Source organism: Zootoca vivipara, chromosome 13, assembly GCF_963506605.1.
Source record: "Zootoca vivipara chromosome 13, rZooViv1.1, whole genome shotgun sequence".
Lineage (NCBI taxonomy): Eukaryota > Metazoa > Chordata > Lepidosauria > Squamata > Lacertidae > Zootoca > Zootoca vivipara.
The window spans coordinates 28548883-28571440 of NC_083288.1; the positions used below are offsets into that span (position 1 = coordinate 28548883).

The following is a 22558-nucleotide window of genomic DNA, read 5'->3' on the forward strand; positions in this document are numbered from 1 at the left end:
TCTTACAAACCACAGACTCCAGCTTGGCCACAGTGCTGTCCAACAGATGTTCCATCCTTATCACTTGGCAGCAAATATCCATCAAACTATGATGGATCTAATTCGGTTTAGCCCTCCATGCACATAAAGTTATGAGGATTTATGATTCCTATCTCATTGCCACACTTTCACAACATCCACTGGCAAAGTCATAATTGGAGTTGCATCATCTGTTTACAAAGGGAATATGTACTCCCCCTGCCCCCGAAGAGCAATTTAAGCGCAGTTCTTCTTGAATACTCAAGAGGTTGTTTTTCATATTAATCCCTTGTGCCCATTCCCTACCTTTTAATCCCTCTTGATGGAAAACATGTTAGTGTGAGATGCAGTCATGTAACACATGCAAGAAAAGCGTAATGTGGTCATCACAGCTGAGGAAACGAATCATTAAATTATTCTGTCTTGGTTCTATCTGATGGTCAAGAGGAAAGGTAGATTTTTTTTTCTTCTCAAATCCTATCTCTGTTTTTCACTAGATGTCTTAAGATTTCACATTCCTTACAGAACAATTCTAGGAAAGCAAATCACTCAAAGGGGAGGTTTTCTATATCTCTCTTTGTCTTTCAGTGTTCCAGTTGTCTTTCCTCTGTGAGCCTAGGCCATTGTTTCTATTATTTGCTAAAGATTTACAATAAAGACCTATAAATGCCTACTCAGAATTAAGTCTCATTAAGTTGAATGACACTCTCAAGAAAGTTGGTGTATAGTTTCTACCTTTGGCAACACAGAGATGGGCACTGATTTCAGTGAGCTTAACCATGCCTATGTTGAGGTGTAGCCCATAGAACATTTGTACACCAGATGTATTTTCTTAATGATGCTCTCATGTATCTCACATTTTCACATTACATGTCATAGAGATTTTGTTTTTTGGATTTCGCTTGAAATTCTTCAGACATTTCTCCTTTGCAGAAACACCCAAATTGGTCTCAAATGTCACATTGCACAACATTTTCATAAGAACTATATTGGACATTGATAAATGAACTAGAAATGTTTTGGAGGACCTGTGGTCATTCAGGGTTCCACTGCAGAAGGCCAATTTTCTTTATTTAATTCAATATGCTATAATTTGAGACTTCTTACATTTGTTCTCCATGCAATTACTTATCTATCACTTCTAAATGATCTTGCTCAGCTCAAAACATCTGCAGGATCTGATGCTCTTCTGCTTCCTTAGATCTTACTATTTGGCGTGAGCCCCTCTTTACAATGTGGTAGGAGCTACCTTGTACGGTGCAAAGTGGCAGAATGAAGTGTAAGAACATGTACATCAGGTCCATAACATACACCTTCCCTATGAATTTCTAAATCTGTTGAGATTGAGAGTGCCAGTTAGGAGGAAAGTCCCTTGTAATAAGTCTTTTCCACAAAGGGTGGGCAGAAGCCAGGCTTTTAAGATCTACTGATTTTTTTTCAATAAAGCCCCAAAAATTACCAACCACCATGCACATAAAGTAGAATAACAATTTTAAGCTATTTTCAGTACCAGCAATGAAATGAGTTCATGCAAAAGTCAGGTTGACTGAAATTTTCTACCTCTTAGCAGGTGAATTTAATATTGGTGTATTCCTAAAGAATTTGGAAATGGAAACTTTTACTGTTTGCCTACCCATGTTCTGCAAACTAGGAGCATATCACATAGAAGCTCCTCCATATTGTTAAAAGTGTGTGTGAATGAAGTTATTTTGGTTGAATTTTGGTCCCCCTGAGATCAATGGAACATGCTAGCTTTGACTGAAATCTCTCCTTTTTTACAAAGGAAGTCTAAGGCAGCTAAATTATTTTGTATCCAATGCTATGAATATATTGGGTGGCACACTGACTTCTGTTCTTTCCATTGTAGTGAATGCAGAAGAGTTCATATGCTGCATAGTCTTGCTTGACTGGAGTCAGAGAACTAGATCACCGCCAAAGATGTGCAGCACACGATTTTTATGATATTGTTTCATCTGCTAAATATAAAGTATGTTGTTTATTTAGTATATATGGCCTGCCATCAATAAATATTCTCTGACATGGGAAATACTGCTAACAAGTTGCTAAAGGTGAAATAAGGAGCCTCACAGCTAAGTCGAAACCTTTAGCTGATTCTCCAGTCCAAACTATATCCATTATTCATTGTTCGTAATGATATACCACTCCATCAAGACTAACCATGGGAGAAATACTTGCATATCTGAAGTGATTAAAAAAAAATCCTAGTAATACTTGAACGTTGGCATATTACACTTAAAGATACTATTAATTTAGCATTTTAATTTCAATACCAAAGCTATGGAGAATTTTGACAGAGTCAATAGAACAGAAATAACCACTTTTACCCTTCTGGGATTTGGAAATGACCCCAAATTACAAATTCCATTCTTCATGGTATTCATAATCATCTACACTATGACTGTGGTTGGAAACATCATAATCGTCACTCTGGTAGTCTCTGATCATCACCTTCATACTCCTATGTACTACTTCCTTGGAAACCTGTCCTGCTTGGAGACCTGCTACACTTCAACTGTCCTCCCCAGGATGTTAGCCAGCTTCCTGACAGGGGATAGAACTATATCTGTTGGTGGCTGCTTTGCACAGTTTTTTTGGTTTGGAACCTTGGCAATTGCTGAATGCTATCTGTTGGCTGCCATGTCCTACGATCGCTATTTAGCCATATGTAAGCCCCTCCACTATGCCACTCTTATGGATGGGAAACTCTGCTTTCTCTTGTCGGCTGGGTCCTGGCTCTGTGGGATTACAGTTATGACAATAGTAGTAAGTTTAATGTCACAACTATATTACTGTGGTCCCAGTGAAATTGATCATTTCTTTTGTGAATTGGCACCTGTGATTAATCTCTCTTGCAGTGATACCACTACGGTGGCACTGGTGGGTCTCATAGTCTCAGTCATAGATGCTATTCCTTCTTGTCTCCTAACGCTGATGTCTTATGTGTGTATAATTGCCACCATCTTACGGATCCCATCTTCAACAGGGAGGAAAAAGGCCTTTTCAACCTGTTCTTCCCACCTTATTGTGGTTTCTATATTTTATGGATCATTAATATTTGTATATGTGCTTCCAAAAAAGGAAGCTCTGCGGGAAGTGGACAAAATCTTTTCAGTCTTCTACACAGTCTTAACCCCTCTAATCAATCCCCTTATCTACAGCCTCAGGAACAAAGAGGTGAAAGAAGCTTTAAGGAGGGTCATAAGCAAATGCAGGGTTTTAACATAATTTGCACTATTAGCCAAAATATGTCTTAAAATGACCTTGTGAATGGGCAGGCTCCTGCAGAGAAGCTAATGCTTGCTCTGCTCCTAGCCAAGAGAAAAGGAGTGGGTGCAAGATGGGTGGTTGTATCTTAAGACATCTGATCTACCTAACATGCTCTTTCCGACATTCTGAGTATTCATGGAGAGCATATTCTCTGTGATGGGGAACGGTTGTGCTGATACTCAGAATGGGTGCTCTGAGGAACTGATAAAAAGTGACGATCTGATTTCAGTCAACTTTCATCTGTCCTTTGTCAACTTCCACCCAATTATCTTGAAGAACTGTTTAATGTGGCAAGGATTGACAAAATATCTTCATGGAGGGTCAAGGAGAAAGAGGGAGAGATTATTGGCTCAACACAGAGTGACTTTCTGACTGAAACTTTCAGCAGAAACAAATAGGATTTTTGCTTTTGTTTCCTTTCAATATTGTTGTTGGAACATTTCCTGATAGTTTCCACTGAATTGGGTTATATACATCAAGTCATTGTGATGTTTCATCCTGGTTTGTGTCAAACCAGCTAGCATTACAAGCCAAGCCATACATGAAATATGCAATAATTTTCTTATACTTGTAAACAGTGCTTTTGCTATGTCTTTCCATTGAATAAAACACTGTAAACCATGTATGTCGTTGTAATGGATTGCTTTGAAGTCATTCCAGCACCGGGAGCGGGGGGGGGGGATCAATCCTGTCCTGTATTTTGTCAAAACAAAGGAAGCTATGAGGAAGCTAACTGGTGTTATTTCTAGCCCTTGCAAAATTCTTGTATTTACCGGTATGAGTTTGCTCAAATTCTAACCCTTTACTGAATCTATTGATTTGGCAGGCTCCCACTTCCTTATTTAGCACACATTGCTTGCCATCAATAAATATTCTCTGTTCTAGGAGCTATTGAGTTGCCAAAGGTGACACAAGCAGTTTCAGAACTGAGCTGTAATATTCAGTAGATTCTCCAATCAAAACTATATGCACAATTCATTCTTCATGAAGAGGTATCACTCCATCATCCACAAGAGGTCTGGAAGGTGGCAATAAAAGAATGGGCCTTTTTTGTGGTTGCTCCCTCTTTTTGGAATACTCTCACCAAGGAGACTTGCCTAGTGCCTCTACTATATATCTTTAAGCATCAGGCAAAAGACTTCTCTATAACTAGGTCTTTGACTAACAGTCTATGGCCTTTTAAATGTGTTTGTGGGAGTGGGGTTTATTAGTTTTTCCCCCTTTTCATTTGTTTTATTATGTATTTTGTGCTCTCATTTTGTATTTTATTCATTTTTGTATTTTTATGAACCACCCTGTGATAAAGGCTGGTATATAAATTTAATCAATCAATCAACTGAATCAGATGACACTCTGCAAGTGGTGAACCTTTGAGTAACGTTTGTCCTTACATGATGTTTTGGGAAACCAGCACTATGTACCGGTAATCATCTTCTGTGAAGTTTGGTTTGTAAGTAGGTCAGACTGCAAGATCTCTCATTGGCTTTCGTGGCTGAACCCCCCACAGCAAAAGATCATTTGTGAAGCTTAGAAGGGAATGTGGTTCTTGAGCTGAAAAGGGTTCTGCATCACTATAACAGTATCAGTATGTATCAGTTCCTTCCAGTGTTTTCTTCTCTAAAAAGTGTCCTCATTTGGCCTACCACTTCCACTTCCAAGGCATGGGAAGTATGGCACCATGATGCCAGATGTGGGGAAGCTAAAGTTTCCACAAAAATGTGTTTGCACATACTGTTGATCAGCAGATCAGCATTGGGGTGCTGCAAGGTACTATTCCCCCCTCCCCCCAATGTTATTCAACATTTCTATGAACTCATCAAGATTTTTCAGTTGGTAGCACTGGTGTTATAGAATGCACTGGTGTTATTAAAAGCACTTCCTGTTGAAATATGAGAGGCTCCATCTCTATGGGCCTTGTGCCAACTTTTTCCATCTCTCTACCTGCCATGGACTGGTTGGACACAGAGAATGGGAGGAACCAGCTGGAGAACCACCAAGGGAAGAAGGCCCAAAGCCCGGGAAGTGCACGCAGGGGAGGACAGAGACCAAGAGGCAGAGATGAGTCAGGCTGGTGAATAGTCATGGGTGTCTCCCCCTCCTGCTGTGACCAGCTCCTCTCCCTGCTGGTCTCCCAGAATGAGTAGAGGTATGAACAGGGTGGAGGAGATGTTGGTTTCACACAGGCTCAGTCTCTAATTGCTTGGGAAAATCCCTGGAAAGGAGGGGACTTAGAGGGCTTTGGGGAGACAATGACTTTCAGTCTTGGCAACTGATCCATGGGACAAGACCTATAGGGATGAGCTGCTGTGCTTATGGCAAGTCTGGCAGTTAATGGATCAAAACTGAATTGCAACAAGACAGGGATACTGTTTCTGGGGGACAGGAGGCATGCAGGCGTGGGGGACTCCCTGCTCCTGAATGGTTTAATTGTGCTCCTAAAGGACCCAGGTGCACAGTCTGGATATCATTTTAGACTCACAGCTATCTATGGAGGTGCAGGTCAACTCTGTGCCCAGGGCAGCTATCTACCAACTTCATCTGGTATGCTGGCTGAGACCTCACCTTCCTGCCCACTGCCTCTTCAGAGTGGTGCATGCTCTGATTCTCTCCCAATTGGACTACTGCAATGCACTCTATGTGGGCTACCTTTGATGGCGACTCAGAAACTACAATGAATACAGAATGCGGTTGCTAGGCTACTGACTGGGAGTGGCCACCACAACCATATAACACTGGTCCTAAAAGTTCTACATTGCCTCCCAGTATGTTTCCAAGCACAATTCAAGGTGTTGGTGTTGACCGTTAAAGCCCTAAACAGCTTTAACCCTGCATATTTGAAGGAGCAGCTCCACCCCACTGTTCAACCCAGGCAGCTCCAAGATCCAGCTCCAAGGGATTTTATCCTGTATTTTTTTTTAGAGTAAATTTTATTCCGTTTTCCAAATTTAACAAATTAAAAAAAACAATCTTTTATACAAAGCATCTTATATTTTCATCTTTTACCTTGCTCCGCCGAGCTATGACTTCCCCCCCTCCCTTCATACGGGTTTCTTATTAATTCTCTTTTTTGCAGTTCCTTTTTGACTTATTGGTCAATTCGTAGGATTTATTTCAATCCTGCAAGAGTTTTTAACGATCTACAGTTTTTCTCCATATAGTCCACATATTTACTCCAGTCCTTTTGAAACCTTGTCTCCCCCTGGTCACGGATCTTGCAAGTCAATCTAGCAAGTTCAGCATAGTCCATCATTTTTGTCTGCCACTCCTGTAGTTTCCTGTAGTTTCCATTTTTGGGCTAGCAAAGTCCTAGCCGCGGTTGTTGCATACATAAACAGTATTTGATCTTCTTTTCTAATCTCTCCTCCCATTATTCCTAACAAAAATGCTTCCGGTTTTTTTGGGAAAGTATATCTAAACATCTTTTTCAATTCATTATATAACATTTCCCAAAATCTTTTGACTTTTTCGCATGTCCACCACATATGATAAAATTCACCATCTCTCTCCTTACATTTCCAGCATACTTTATCACTCATTCTATACATTTTAGCTAATTTAACTGGGGTTAAATACCATCTATACATCATCTTATATACATTTTCTTTTAAGGTAGTACATGCTGTAAATCTTAAGGTTTGATTCCATAGTTTCAACCACGCGTCATATTCAATATTATGCCCACAGTCCTTTGCCCCTTTAATCATCACCTCTTTTGTTAACTCATCTTTTGTATACCACTCTAGCAACAGATCATACATTTTTGCCAAAAGCTTTGTTTTGCCTTCTAGCACTTCTGTTTGGAATTTGGATCTTTTGTCCTCAAAACCTATTTTTCTATCCTCTCTAAGCACGTCATTTATTTGATGATATTCTATCCATCCTGTTAATACTCCTTTGATTTCATCAAAAGGTTTTAAACTCCATCCTTTTTCAGTTTTTGTCAAGATTTCCTTGTATGTGGCCCGCCTCCTCTCCATGTTTACTTTCTTAACTGTTAATATATCCTGTATTTTTGTTGGAAGCTGCCCAGGGTGGCTGGGATAACCCAGTCAGAGAGGTGGGGTATAGGAAATAAATAATTATATCATCATCACCACCACCACCATATGCAGGTTCTGTTAACCCCAACTTGCACAATCTGATTTATTACCAGCTTGCTCCTGCCCCCTACCTAAGCTGCCTTTCTTAACTGTCTTAACTCTGTTAGATCTCTTAAAAACCATAGAATCCAAGCCGGCCACAGTGCTATCCAATCAATGTTCCATCCCACCACTTGGCACCATATATCCATCAACTTATGATGGTTCAAACTAAGTTTAGCCATCTAAGCACATAAAGATCTGAAGATTCCTATCTCATTGCCATGCTTTCACAGCACCCATCAGCACAGTCATAATTAGAGTAGCATCATCTGTTTATGAAGGTAATGTGCACTTTCCCCACAGAAGAGCAATTTAAGCATAGTCCTTGGAAAACTCAAGAGGTTTTTCTTCATGCTAATCCCTTGTGCCCTTCATCACCTTTAAACCCTCTTCATGCAAAACATGTTAGCATGAGTTGCAGTCATGTTGAAGTGGCAAGACAACCTTAACGTGGCCACCACTGCTGAGGAAATAAATGACCAAGCTATTTTTCCTGATGGTAAAGAGGTAAGGTAAAATTTTATTATTTTTCTCAGAGCTTATCACTGTTATTGAGAGGGAGGATGTCATTCAGGAGGAAAAACCCTTGTAAACAGCCCTTCCCCTGTAGTTATGACTGTTACCTTTACAGCAAGAGTGGGCAGACTCCAGGCTTTTAAGATCTATGTTTATTCTTAATAGAAGCCCTGAATTTACCAAGCACAGCTAGCTGTAAATGCCATACAGACAGAATGGAGGAACAAGTCAAGGCTGTTTTCAGAACCAGAAATGAAATGAGTTTACAGTCCATTAATACAATAGTCAAGGTTATCTACCTCTGAGCAGGTGAGTTTAATGCTGATGTTATTACTAAACAATTGGGAATCAGAAACCATTAGCTTCACCTCACTCCTGCTTTGCAATGCAGGAGCATATGACAATGAAGTTCTTCCATTTTGTGGAAAGTATATGTGAATGAAGCCTCAGTGAGTAATAATTTTTGATATAGATTCAAGCTAAGTTAGATGAACTTTGGTCCCAATATAATAAATGGGACATGATAGTCCTGACTGAAATCTTCCCTTTATTTCAAAGGGAGTTTAATGCAGCTAAGATACTCTGTATCCAGTCCTGTGACTAAGTAGCTCAATGAGAACTGTTCCTTGCATTGTAGTGAATGAAGCATAGGAATCATTAGAGCTCATATGTTTAATAGTCCTACTCAACTGTAGCCAGAGAATCAGACCCACAACTTGTTGCACAATATTATTCATTTATTGTTTATCTGCAAACTGTAAGGTTTGTTATTTATTTAGTATATACTGTATAGCCAACCATCAATAAATATTCTCTGATCTAGTAGGGAATACTGAAAATGAGTTGCTGAAAGTGAAACAATAAGTTTCACAACTGAGTTGCAATCTTCAGCTGATTCTCCAATCCAACCTATATCCATGATTCATGATTCATAAAGATGCATCACTCCATTAAGACTATGGGAGAAATGCTTCCAATTTTTATTTGAAGTGATTTTTTAAAAAATAATAGCAATTCATGAATTTGGAACATTACACCTAAAGACACTATAATTTTGGCAATTTAATTTCAGTGACCATAGCTATGGAGAATTTTTACAAAGCCAATGGGACATCAATAACCACATTTACCCTTCTGGGATTTGGAAATGACCCCAAATTACAAATTCCATTCTTCATGATGTTCGTAATCATCTACACTATGACATTGGTTGGAAACATCATAATCATCACTCTGGTAATCTCTGACCATCACCTTCATACTCCTATGTACTACTTCCTTGGAAACCTGTCCTGCTTGGAGACCTGCTACACTTCAACTGTCCTCCCCAGGATGTTAACTAGCTTCCTGACAGGGGATAGAACTATATCTGTTGGTGGCTGCTTTGCACAGTTTTTTTGGTTTGGAACCTTGGCAATTGCTGAATGCTATCTGTTGGCTGACATGTCCTATGACCGCTATTTAGCCATATGTAAGCCCCTCCACTATGCCACTCTTATGAATGGGGAACTCTGCTTTCTCTTGTCGGCTGGGTCCTGGCTCTGTGGGATTACAGTTATGACAATAGTAGTAAGTTTAATGTCACAACTATATTACTGTGGTCCCAGTGAAATTGATCATTTCCTATGTGAAGTGACACCGGTGATAATTCTTTCTTGCAGTGACACCACTTTGGTGACACTGGTGGTTCATATACTGTCAATCATAAATGTTTGTTCTTTTTTCCTGACAATGTCATCTTATGTGTGTATAATTGCCACCATCTTACAGATTCCATCTTCAACAGGAAAGAAAAAGGCCTTTTCTACCTGTTCTTCCCACCTTATTGTGGTTTCTATATTTTATGGATCATTAATGTTTGTATATGTGCTTCCAAAAAAGGACACATTGTGGGAAGTGGACAAAATCTTTTCAGTCTTCTACTCAGTCTTAACCCCTCTAATCAATCCCCTTATCTACAGCCTGAGGAACAAAGAGGTGAAAGAAGCCTTAAGGAGAGCCATTAAAAAGTGCAAGGTTTTAGAATAATTTGCAGAGGCCTTGTCCACACACCAGCATTAGCCAAAGTATGCCTTACCATGACATTGTGGATTTGTAGGCTCCCAGGGAGAAGTTCACATATTCTCTGTTCCTTCTGAGTATTTTAACCACAACACAGCATGGCAGTTACACTAATGTTTGTCTTAGTGGTTTATCCATAGCTGCCAAGTTTTCGCTTTTCTCGCGAGGAAGCCTATTCAGCATAAGGGAAAATCCCTGTAAAAAAGGGTTAACTTGGCAGCTATGGGTTTATCTGAAATGGGGATCATGGTTCATGTCAGGAACAATAGAACATTGGCTACATATTGTGGTTAAGAATAATCCTTAACTACAAGCCCCATTGGATGAGAAGACCAATATAAATTTTAGATTAACTGTCCAGCTTTCTGTAGTTAGTAAATAAGGAAGAGTCAAGCTGATGTGACCTGCTTCTGGGATCCAATAAGTTCATTCAATTTGCAGCATGCCTCACTTTAATTTGCCATGTTATGTGAAGCAGCCCTGAATAAATATACCATATTGCAAGGCTGTACAGTAAACAGAATGAGAGAGTTTGGAAAGAAGTTAAAAGAGATTTGGATAGGTGGAACAAATTGCATTTATCATTGTGGGGAAGGGTTCCAGTTATTAAAATGAATACATTACCAATAATGCTTTATCTATTCCAAACTATACCGGTGATAATAAAAGAGGATTGTTTCGATATCTGGAGGAAAGACATAACTAAATTTATATGGCAGGGGAAAAAACCTCGTATAAAATTTAAATTGTTGACACAAAAGAAGGAAAAGGGGGGGCTCTCACTACCAAATTTACGATTATATTACGAGGCAGAATGCTTAATATGGATGAGGGATTGGATGAAATTAGAAAATACAAAAATTTTGGACCTTGAGAGCTTTAACTCTAGCTATGGTTGGCACGCATACTTGAATTATGGAAAAGCTAAAACAAATAAAGAATTTACCAACCATATATTAAGAGGGGCACTATACAAGGTATGGGTCAAATATAAAAGGTATATTGAATTGAAAACGCCGCTATGGATCTCTCCCATAGAGGCTTATGCACGCAAAAAATTAACTACTGAGATAAAATGGCCTGTATATAAACAATTAATAGTAGAGCACCATGAGGGGTATAAATTAAAGCCATATGAAGAATTAAAATGTTATGGTATCAGTAATTGGCAATATATACAGTTGGTCAATATATTTAGAGCAGACAAAAAGATAGGTTTTGCAAAAGAAGATTCACTATTTGAAAGAGAAATCATTCAAAATAAAAGTAATGTGTTATCCAGAGCATATAATTTACTACTGGGGTGGGACTTATTTCAAGAAGAAACGACAGAATCTATGATTAAATGGTCCCAGGATCTCGGTCAGACAATACAAATTGACCAATGGGAGAAATTGTGGAAGCAAGACATAAGATTTACGGCTTCTTATAACATAAAAGAAAATTTTATCAAAATGTATTTTAGGTGGTATTTAACACCTGTAAAGATGGCCAAAGTATATAAATTGAAAAATAATTTATGTTGGAGATGTAATCGGGAACCTGGCACATTTATACATATGTGGTGGACGTGTCAAGAAATAAAAAAGTTTTGGTTAATGATTCATGAAGAATTAAAGAAAATGATGAAAAAATCGATAAAGAAAAAACCAGAGATTTATCTATTAGGTTTATTAAGTGAAGAGATCCCCCAAAAGAACAAGACAGTGTTCTTGTATGCGTGCACAGCAGCCAGGGTTCTAATAGCTTCTTATTGGAAGACATCCAAAATACCAACGAAAGAAGAGTGGATAAACAAGCTTAGTGAGTATTTATTAATGGCCAAGCTAACAGTAGCCTTGAGAAATCAACCGAAACAAAAATTAAGAAGCGAATGGGAAAGTTATGATGAATATATAAAAAAATATTTTTTAAAAGTGGGCATGCTCACATGCTTAGAATAAAAAGATATGAGGGGTTATAAAAACAAAGAGTGGAGATACAAGATAAGAGTGATAGAGGAATACAGGAAAGACAGAATGCATGCAGAGAAAATACATAAGTGATGGATTATACTTAGAAATGGAAGCAGAAGTGAAAATAGAAGTCGGGTAAATAAAGGAGGGAAGCTTGTGGGGGTGGGTTGGTGTTGGGGGTGATTGGTATTTGGTGAAATTTTGTATATATATTTATTTTTATTTATTATTTATTATTATTATTATTATTATTTGTCTATCTGTTTGTTTGTTTGCTTTTTTCGTTATTATTATTATTTATGGATATTACGGATTATTCTTTATGTTTATTGGTTTACAGATTATTTGTTTATTGTTTATGTTGAGTTGTATAAAGATTGATGCTCAATAAAAAATTAAAAAAAAAAAGTAAACAGAATGTCTTTTATTTAGCCACTGTTTTGATTTTGCAGATAAATGTATGAGAGTCCCGTGGCACATATGCAAGCATTTTCTTATTAACAGGAGTGAGGAACCTCCAGCCCATTACCTTATTAGACCTAAAAAGGTCTACTCATTTGACCCACCTTTCCCACTTGAATGGTGTGGCAAATATGATGCCATCCATCATCATCATATATTTATGTATACCCGACCTTTTCCCCTGACAGGGACTCATGATGTCAGATGTGGGGCAGGTAAAGTTCTAGCTATGCCAAAAGTGACATTGCAGGCACCACCAATCAGCTGGTCGTCAATGGGGTCCTATAAAGCACCATTCTTCCCCAGTGGTATTTTAGATTGCTTTGAATCCAACAATATTTTTCAGTGTAGCACTGATATTGTCAGGCTGCTGACAGTTGCCCAGGAACATAGAAAGACATGGAAATGTTTCTTACCATACACTTTTTATTCATTATTTACAGAGAGAGGCTATAGAACCCAACCTCTTGGATAATGGCATTGTCCTGAGTAAATATCCACCACCTGTCTCTCCCTCTTCCTCATTTGTCAACCTCATTGTCTATCCTATGGGTGGTGCGACATGCCCTTTGTCTTTGAGCTCTTTGTTCTGCTACTTTCAAGGCTCGCTGGGTTCTGTGAGAGGGGCGGGTCTGGAAAGCTCTCTAAAGACACTGTGTCCATCAGCTGTCCACACACACCACCATCCCCGGTGTTTCCTCCTCCTCCTCTCCCATTATTTCATAACTTTCCCCCTTGTTGTAAGAATTTTAAGACAAAACAGTTTATGCCCCTGTATCAATAAAGGGTGGATCCTTGCTGCTCACAGTAAAGAGGTTTCCACATATTCTCGTACTGTACTGAAACCTGCAAATGCTCATTTTTTTCACATATGCATGTATTCTGCTTCTATTCTACTTGTCCCTCTACCCCGCTCCCTTCCCCTTCTCTCCTTCCACACTATAAAAATTGGCCTTTTAACAGAAACTTTGTAACTTCTCTTGACTTTATAGAAGCTTGTATGTCTATACCAAATGTAACTTTAGTAGTGTAAAACTGTAACTTCATGAATGTAAAATGTATCTATTATGTTGCAAGGGAGACATTTTTTTTAAAAAAAAATATTTAATCATTTTTTCAATACAAACAACAACCACAAAAGACACACACAACAAAAACCATAATAACAATAATAACACAATTTGACCATTCAGATTTGAATACACTGATATACCTATGACTACACCTTTTAAACAATATTTCCCCAACTCTCTCTCATTCCCCTACTTCCCACCACTATCCGTCTTATCGCTTAAATATTAGTTCCAGATTTCTTCATATTTATCCATTCTTATTTTCTTAGCTGCCAAGTATCCCGTTTTTCTTGGGAAACCCCCGGATTTTAATCCATTTCCTGCTGTTCTCCCGAATGGAGAAAAATCCCGGAAATCCCTCGGATTTCCTACCTGCCAGGAAGCCTCCATTTTGGGTGCTGCTTTTCCCATGTGTGGGCACCAGAAATTGGGCAGAGCAGCACCGAAAGTTGCTTCTACACATGCCCGGCGGCCATCTTGGTGGTGGACGCATGGCGGCGGCAACCACCAAGATGGCCACCGCCATGTGGCCACCAACAAGATGGCCACCGGGCATGCGTAGAAGCAACTTCCGGTGCCGGTCTGCCCGATTTCCGGTGCCCACACATGGGAAGAGCGGCCCAGAAGTTTCTTCTACACAACTTCCGGTGCCGCACCGCTGCTGATCCTACATTTTTCAGCGAGAGACTTGGCAGGTATGCTTATTTTGTGTTGACATGCAATTTGTTCATATGTAGCTAATCTGTCCATATTATCAATCCATGTGCTCAATGAAATCTTTTTCCGGCTCTTCCAATTCACCAAAACAAGTGGTTTTTTTGCTTCTAATATCACACGGTACATCCATTATTATTATTTTACTCCTTGAAATATCCCACTTTTCCAGAATATCATTTCAGAATTAAATTCAGTTCTCCTAAATAACAATTTCTTTTTATTACTCTTGCTATAAATATCCTCACCTCCCACCAGAATGATCTTATCATCAGACAGTTAATCAACATAGGTACTAAGTTCACATTTTTACTCCCACATCATCTCCAGCAGTTGTCTGGACTTGTTATTTTCTTCTGGTATAGTTTTGCTGGAGTCCAGTGGACTCTGAATATAATTTTCCGTTGAATAAATTTTAGTCTTAGATCCATAGAGGCTATTTCTATTGATTTTATACTTGACTCCCATATATCATTTGTTATCTGTACCCCTAACTCTTCACTCTGTTTTTGTCTATCATATTCTAAATCATATTTCTTCCTGTTGAGTAGGGATTTGTATAGTGCAAGTGTAGAGTTTTTTTGTTTTTGTTGCATAGATTAAATCTTGTAGCAGCATGGGTGTTTCCAATGCTACTATAGCGTCAGGGACAAACTGCCTTTCCAACATACGTTTCAATTGGATGTATTGCCATTGTGTTTCACTGGTTAATCCGTAGTTTACTTGCAAAGTCTTATATTCCACAAATTTATAATTTTCATCAATTAATTGATTCAATGTCTAAATACCTTTTTTCATCCAATTTCGCCAAATTATTACTTGATTTCCAATTTTTAATTTTGGATTGACCCATATTGTTAATTTCTCATGATAAAGTAACAGAGACTTGTCAGAGGTGGCCTCAGCGGTGCAGCACCATCTACTGAGTCCACCATGCATGAATCCCATTCATAAAACCATACATTCATTCACATCTTCCTGCATATCCTTGACAGCCCACAGGCAAAACATTCAAATCCTGTTTCCCTTCTTATCAGTCCGCTCCAGGTGTCATGCAGATCACTCTGCAAACAAGAAAACATATCAGTAAATGTGTCACAAACAAGTTTGCAAAAGCTTCTTACTGACACCACCCAGGAAAAAGAATGTAAATCACCCACAAGTACTGTCCTTAACACAGATGTTTTTTCCCAAATGTCACTCACCTGCAAATCTGTTCATGCCGTGCCTAGTGTGGCGTCTTCTGTAATCCATGTGCTTGCATTTTCCTGTATGAAACCAAGTGAATGAATATCAGGGCTTGCCCTTTGTTCGGGGTTCCTTTTCATGAAGCAAGGAACCCTGTTGCAACAGTCATTTCTTTGTTTGCAATAAAGATCAGGATTACAAGCCGCTTTGCTTCAAATTTCCCCGGTTTGGTCTCTGTTCTTTACTCCTGACCGTTAAGAGCCTAAAAAGTGCCTTTTCGGTAGTTGCAATTCCCTTAACGAAGGCGACAATTTATGGGCAAATTTCTTTAACACCCTCATCTGCCTCTGAGCCATGACATCCCTAAAACCCCTGATGTAAATCTAAACTGTCTTCCTCTTCCCCCTCCCTGAAATGGTCAAGCTGGGGAGGAGGTCTCCACCATTTCTCCTCTGCCCACTCCCTGACAGGTATTATGGAATACACTTCCTGCTGATATATTAACATTCAGATGGCCCATTGATACAATATCCAGATTTAAAAAAGAAATTGTAGAGGACAATGCCAAATTATTGAAGAAAATGTACAGCTTACTGCTAGAATGGTAAACAAAGGGTGAAGAGGTTCAAAGTGTGGTGATAAAGTGGACAAAAGATCTGGGACATAATATTCAAATGAGTGATTGGGGAAAACTTTGGAAGGTGGATCTGAAATTCACTGCATGTACAACACTGAAAGAGAACTATATGAAATTGATGTTCCGTTGGTACATAACACCGGTAAAGCTTGCTAAAATGTATAGAACAAGTCCTAATAAGTGTTGGAAAGTCAAAGAAAAAGAGGGTGGTGGGAATATAAAATGGTTAAAAGTTACTGGGAAATGATATATAATGAATTTAAGAAAATGTTTAAATCAACGTTTATTTAAAAACCAGAAGTGTTCTTATTAGGAATAATAGGAAGCCAAATCCCGAAGGACAAGAAGAAATTGTTTATGTACGCAACAACAACAGCCCGGATTCTATTAGCTCAAAGTGGAAGAAAGACATGATACCCATACCTGCCAAGTTGCTGTCAGAGAAATAAGGGACTGGGCCGGAAATAGCAGACCAGAAGTAGCACTGCCGCCGTTTTGAAACTGGCCGGAGCATGCTCAGAAGTGACTTTTGATGCTGCTTTGCCCAGTTCCAAAATGGCCGCTACGCCAGAAGTCGCACTGCAGCCATTTTGGAACTGGGCAGAGCAGCATAAAAAGTCGCTTCTGAGCATGCTCTGCCCAGTTCCAAAATGGCCGCCACGCCAGAATAAACTGGGGAAAAACAAAAAAACAACCGTTTTTCTAGCTAGGAACAGCTGGGGAAACGGGGATTTCCTGGGGAAAACGGGAGACTTGTCAGCTATGATGATACCAGCAATAGAAGAATGGAACTGAAATTGATGGACTATGCTGAAATGCTAAACTCACAGAAAAGCTTAGAGACAATGAGAAATTTCAAAAAGAATGGGAAACATTTATGGGTATGTCTTAAAATATGAGAAACAGGGTATGTACAAAAATAGTGTAAATAAGTAGAAACATTGGAAGGCTTTCATTAAACATTTGCAAGAAGTTAAAATGAGATACAGTTAAATAAAGGAAATTTGAATTGAGATATTAAGGTTTGATGGTAAATGTTGATTAAAGTTAAACGTTAATGAAAAGAAGAATAGGAGTTTAATTATAATTATTCAGAAAATGTATACAGTCAATGAACCAGAATATTAAATGGAGGGAAGTCAGGAGGTTAAAGAGAACCTCCAAAAAGGAAAAAGGAAAAAGATGGTGTATATATATATATATATATATATATATATATATATATATATATATATGTAAAGGGTTGATGTCTTATGTTTATTTTTATTTATTTTTGTTGATGTTTCTGGTTTTTGGGTTTGTTTTCTTTTTTAAAAAGAGTAATTGTTGAAGTTAAAATTGTAAAATCAATAAAAAATTATTTACAGGAAAACACACATACAAAAGGAGTGTGTTATTATGCTTCCAGTCACTTCAAACTGCACAGTATTGATATCTACAATACATTCTTAATTAAAGTAGCACCATAATTTTACAAATGGATTATGCCTCCTTTTCCCAGAAGAGCAATTTAAGTGCAGCTCTTCTTGGAAAACTCAAGAGGTTGTTCTTCATAATGATCCCTTGTGACCATTTCCAACCTCTTATATAATCTCTCTTCTTGGAAAACATGTTAGCATGAGATGCTGTCGTGTGAAGTGGTTGGACAAGTTGTGATTATTACAGCTAAGGAAATGAATCACTAAACTGTTCTGCCTTGGTTCCATGGTCAAGAGGAATGGTAACATTATTATTATTCTCCTCACACCCAATTATTTATTTTCACTAGATGTCTGCCAATTTTAAAATCTCACATTCTTTACAGATCATTGCTGGAAAAGAAAATGTCATAAAGAGAAAGTTCTCTCTCTCTCTCTCTCTCTTTCTCTCTCTCGTGTGTGTATGTGCGTGCGAGCTCCAATTGTCTTTCCTCTGCAATGCAAAAGCCCAGCACGTTAAGTTCATTACCGTGTTTCTCATATTATAAGACATGTCTTATATTTATTTTTTCCTCAAAAAAACACACTATGGCTTATTTTCAAGGGATGTCTTATTTTTTTCCTTCTCCTCCTGCCGCGGCCGGCATTGCTGCTGCACCTATCACTATGTCTTATTTTCGGGGTATGTCTTATATTCCTTGAATGCTTAAAAATCCTGCTATGGCTTATTTTATGGGTATGTCTTAAAATATGAGAAACAGGGTATTTGCTAAACATTTACAGTACAGACCTATACATGCATACACAGAACTGATGCACACTGATGAATGAAATACAAATGCATTCAAGAAGCTGCGATTTTCCAGGAATCCATCCCAGAAGGAAGATGAGATTTTTAATATAAAGAAATATTAATATGCTGTTATTTGATGCTTCTTTCATCTGTTCTTTTTTGACTTACTTATCTAAAACTTCATATCTTCTGAATTATCTTGCTTAGCTTCAAACATCTGCAGGAACTGATATTATTCTGCTTCCTTAGATCCTACTCTTTGGTGTGTGTCCCTCTTTACAAGCTGTTATTCAATTGAGAGAGAGGGTGCCTGTAAGGAGGAAAGACACTTGTAAACGACCCTTCCTCTGTGGCAATGTTTAGTCATATTTTGTCCCTACACAAAGCATGGTCAGACTCATAATCTACTTAAAACGAGAACTAAAGAATATACCGACCAGTTAGTTTTAAATGTGTACAGATAGAATGAAGGAACAAGTCTGTTTTCACTACCAGAAATTAAATGAGTTTGCAGTCCATTCATACAAACGTATACTCCAGAATTTTCTATCTCTCAGCAGGTGAATTTAATGTTGATGCCAGTGCTAAACAATAGGGAATACAAAGCTATTACCGTCAGCTCACCCCTGCTTTGCAGCGTAGGAGCACATCACTGGGAAGGTATTCCATGCTGTGGAAAGTGAATGTGAATGAACCCTTAGGGGTTACCTGTGAGATGCATTCAGGAATTTGGTTCCAATGAAATCAATGAGACATGCTAGTTATGACTGAAATCACTCCTTTATTTCCAAGGTAGCTATCATAGCCTGTGTCCAACCTTTTGAGTAAAATGGGCAGTGCACTGAAAACTGTTCCTTTCATTGTAGTGAATGAAGATGTATTAGAAGCACCGGAGTTCATATTTTGCATTGTCCTGCTTGATTGGAGTCAGAGAACCAGACCCAACACCAACAGTTTGTTGCACTATATTGTTATTGTTTAAACTGTAAAGGGTTTTTTATGGTATATATAGCTTGCCATCAATAAGCATTCCCTGATCTGAGGAATACTGATAATGAGATGCCAAAAGAGACACAAGGAGCTTCACAAGTGAGTTGTAATTTTAAGCTGATCTCCAGTCCAAACTATACCCATGATTCATCATTTATATAGATGTATCATTACAGGAAAAAAATAGTTCCAAATTTCATTTAAATGATTGAAAAACCCCTAGCAATCAATGAAATCTGGAATATCAAACCTAAGGAAACTACAATTTTGACACTTAACCTCCAGTGAACACACCTATGGAGAATTTTGAAATAAGCAATGGAACAGCAATAACCACATTTATCCTTCTGGGATTTGGGAATGACCCCAAATTACAAATTCCATTCTTCATGATGTTCCTAATCATCTACACTGTGACCATGACTGGAAACATCACCATCATTGCACTGGTAATCTCTGATCGCCACCTTCATACTCCTATGTACTACTTCCTTGGAAACTTGTCCTGCTTGGAGACCTGCTACACCTCAACTCTCCTTCCCAGGATGTTAGCCAGCTTCCTGACAGGGGATAGAACTATATCTGTTGGTGGCTGCTTCACTCAGCTTTATTGGTTTGGATTTCTAGTTGTTGCTGAATGTTACCTGTTGGCTGCTATGTCCTATGATCGCTATTTAGCCATATGCAAGCCCCTCCACTATGCCACACTTATGGATGGGAAACTCTGCTTTCTCTTGTCGGCTGGGTCCTGGCTATGTGGGATTATAGTTATGACAATAGTAATAAGTTTAATGTCTCAACTATATTACTGTGGTCCCAGAGAAATTGATCATTTCTTTTGTGAATTGACACCGGTGATTAATCTCTCTTGCAGTGACACCACTTTGGTGACATTGGTGGGTCTTACAGTCTCAGCCATAGACACTATTCCCTCTTGTCTCTTGACACTGATGTCTTACGTGTGTATAATAGCCACCATCTTACGGATCCCATCCTCAACAGGGAGGAAAAAGGCCTTTTCAACCTGTTCTTCGCACCTTATTGTGGTTTCTATATTTTATGGTTCCTTGATATTTGTATATGCGCTTCCAAAAAGGAAAGCTCTGCAGGAAGTGGACAAAATGTTCTCAGTCTTCTACACAGTCTTAACCCCTCTAATCAATCCCCTTATCTACAGCCTGAGGAACAAAGAGGTGAAGGAATCTTTGCGGAGGGTCATAAGCAAATGCAGAGTTTGAAAATAATTTGCAGAAGTTTTGTCCACACATCCATTTAAGTCAAAATATTATTTACCATGACCTTGTGAATATGCAGGTTTCCAGGTTGAAGTTCACATCTTCTCTGTTCCTTCTGAGTATTTTAACGACAGCAAAGCATGACAGTTGTGCTAAGGTTTGTCTTAGTGTTTCATCTATGCTAGGGATCCCGGTTAAAGTTACTAATTATAGCTTATTGGCTATACACCATGGTTAAGGAGAGACCTTAACTACAGTTCCCAGTTTGGATGATAAACTGAAGCACAATCCTTAGCTTAAGTGCCATGCCACACTGTTGTTAAATAGCAAGTATGAATTCCTCTCTGGGAGCCAGCTTGGGCTTGGGCTTCTCTGCATGCCATGGCTGCTGCCAGCCCAAGCCAGGAAAAGAGGTGCATGGGAATCGGCAGTGGTGGCCCCACACACCTGTGCACCTCTTTTTCCTGCTCTGGCTGGCAGCAGCATGGGCTGTCCTCTTTTTTGCTCTTCAATATATGGCTAACCTACATAACAAGAATCCCATGTTTTTCATTAAATGCATGCTTAGGTGATTGCTGTTGCTGTAGCAGCAGCTGCTTAAGGGGGCTTTTTTATTGATGGAGTGACATACTGATATTTGCTGGTCCTTTATTTCTGTGACGACTGGGATGGCATCAAACAGATTAAATAGGAACATCCAATATTTGCTGGACATACAAAATCCCTGCAATTGACATATTTCAGATCATGTGGTCATGTAAGAAAATTCAGTTATAACAAATGTATATGTTGGGTTGTGATCTTCCCAATGACTCAGTAGTGATATCTTTTCAATATTTTAAGGATAGAGTCCGGAGGGATATTATTGGAAATTGTTAACTGCAGAAAGAATGATTGAATGCCAAAATCTCAATAGCCTGTTGGTTGACTAATATATATGGTTAATCTATTGAATTTAATCAGAACCAGAGATGGACAACAATGTGAAGACAAATATGTGGAGAAATGGAGTGGAGAAAGAATAAAAAGCAGGATTGGGTGAATCCGCATTTGGCATATAATAAAGTATATAAAATAGAAAGGATGGAGGCAATCTTATGGCAAGATCCACTGGGATGAGTGAGTTATTTTTTATTTATTTTTAAATATATTTATTGGTTTTTTTTCTGACAAACATAAAACCGACATACCAAAATAGCAAAAGGAAAAAAAATTATTAGAAAAAATACAGAAAAACAAAACAGTAAAAAATAAACTATCATTATATGAACTCATTTCATAACTCAACTTCGACTTCCCCGTCCCTCTTTCCGAGCCTTTATAATATCCCAGTTTACACAGCTTTCAAATTATGACCATATTACACACACTCATTATACTTTAATATTCATTTATACTAATCACATATACTCTGTATATATATATATATATATATATATATATATATATATATATATATATATATTCATTCAAATAACTTTAATCAAATTTCACTTCCAATATACACCTCTTTCAGATTAAAACCATATTCTAATATATCATTATGCCTATCTTTCATATTTTACCAACCCTCTACTATCTCCCCTTAGCCTATTATTTTTCTTTAAAAATACTCTATCTTACTCAATCTAAAACCTATTTCTAACCCATTACCCCACTCTATCCCCTGGTTAGCAATTCCCGGATTGACAGTCCTTCATACAATCCAATTTCAGACCATGTAATCCGTCCCATTCAAAATGCCTCTTCGCTTTCAACCCACACCATCTCTAATCCACTTCAACCCACCCTCCTCTCCCCACCCCTTCTTCTGTTGTTCCAATTTCTTAGCCCCCTCCCACCTCCATCTTTTCCCTTTCTTATCCTCCCATGTGTCTTGGCTTTTGCCTGGTGTTCACCTCCCTCCTCTCACTAGAGAGGTTCGGACCTAGGACATGTCTTGATTCTTTGCTACTGCTTGATTGATTTTACCAGGAACCTGGTCCCTCTTTCTCACTGAGGGATCAGCATCCTGGATTTTTTCTTCTTTTAGAACATTCTGGTTGCAGTCAATACTTTGTGCAACTTC

At 38.4% G+C, this 22558-nt stretch overlaps 3 protein-coding genes across 3 annotated transcripts; all 3 read left to right on the plus strand.

Annotated features, from left to right (window-relative positions):
- The first annotated feature begins 2316 nt into the window (after positions 1 to 2316).
- On the plus strand, positions 2317 to 3264 carry LOC118077924 (olfactory receptor 5B21-like). Its single transcript, XM_035101646.1, has one exon. The coding sequence runs from the start codon at positions 2317 to 2319 to the stop codon at positions 3262 to 3264; it is 948 nt and encodes a 315-aa protein (XP_034957537.1).
- A 5783-nt stretch (positions 3265 to 9047) lies between these two features.
- Positions 9048 to 9992, plus strand: LOC118077909 (olfactory receptor 5B21-like). The gene has a single exon (XM_035101630.1). It carries the CDS (start codon positions 9048 to 9050, stop codon positions 9990 to 9992), a length of 945 nt encoding a protein of 314 aa, XP_034957521.1.
- A 9559-nt stretch (positions 9993 to 19551) lies between these two features.
- Positions 19552 to 20493, plus strand: LOC118077910 (olfactory receptor 5AR1-like). The gene has a single exon (XM_035101632.2). It carries the CDS (start codon positions 19552 to 19554, stop codon positions 20491 to 20493), a length of 942 nt encoding a protein of 313 aa, XP_034957523.2.
- Positions 20494 to 22558: the final 2065 nt, after the last annotated feature.

Excerpts from the sequence above, each read along its gene's own strand:
- LOC118077924 (XM_035101646.1), top strand. The coding sequence starts at position 2,317 with ATGGAGAATTTTGACAGAGTCAATAGAACAGAAATAACCACTTTTACC.
- LOC118077909 (XM_035101630.1), top strand. The coding sequence starts at position 9,048 with ATGGAGAATTTTTACAAAGCCAATGGGACATCAATAACCACATTTACC.
- LOC118077910 (XM_035101632.2), top strand. The coding sequence starts at position 19,552 with ATGGAGAATTTTGAAATAAGCAATGGAACAGCAATAACCACATTTATC.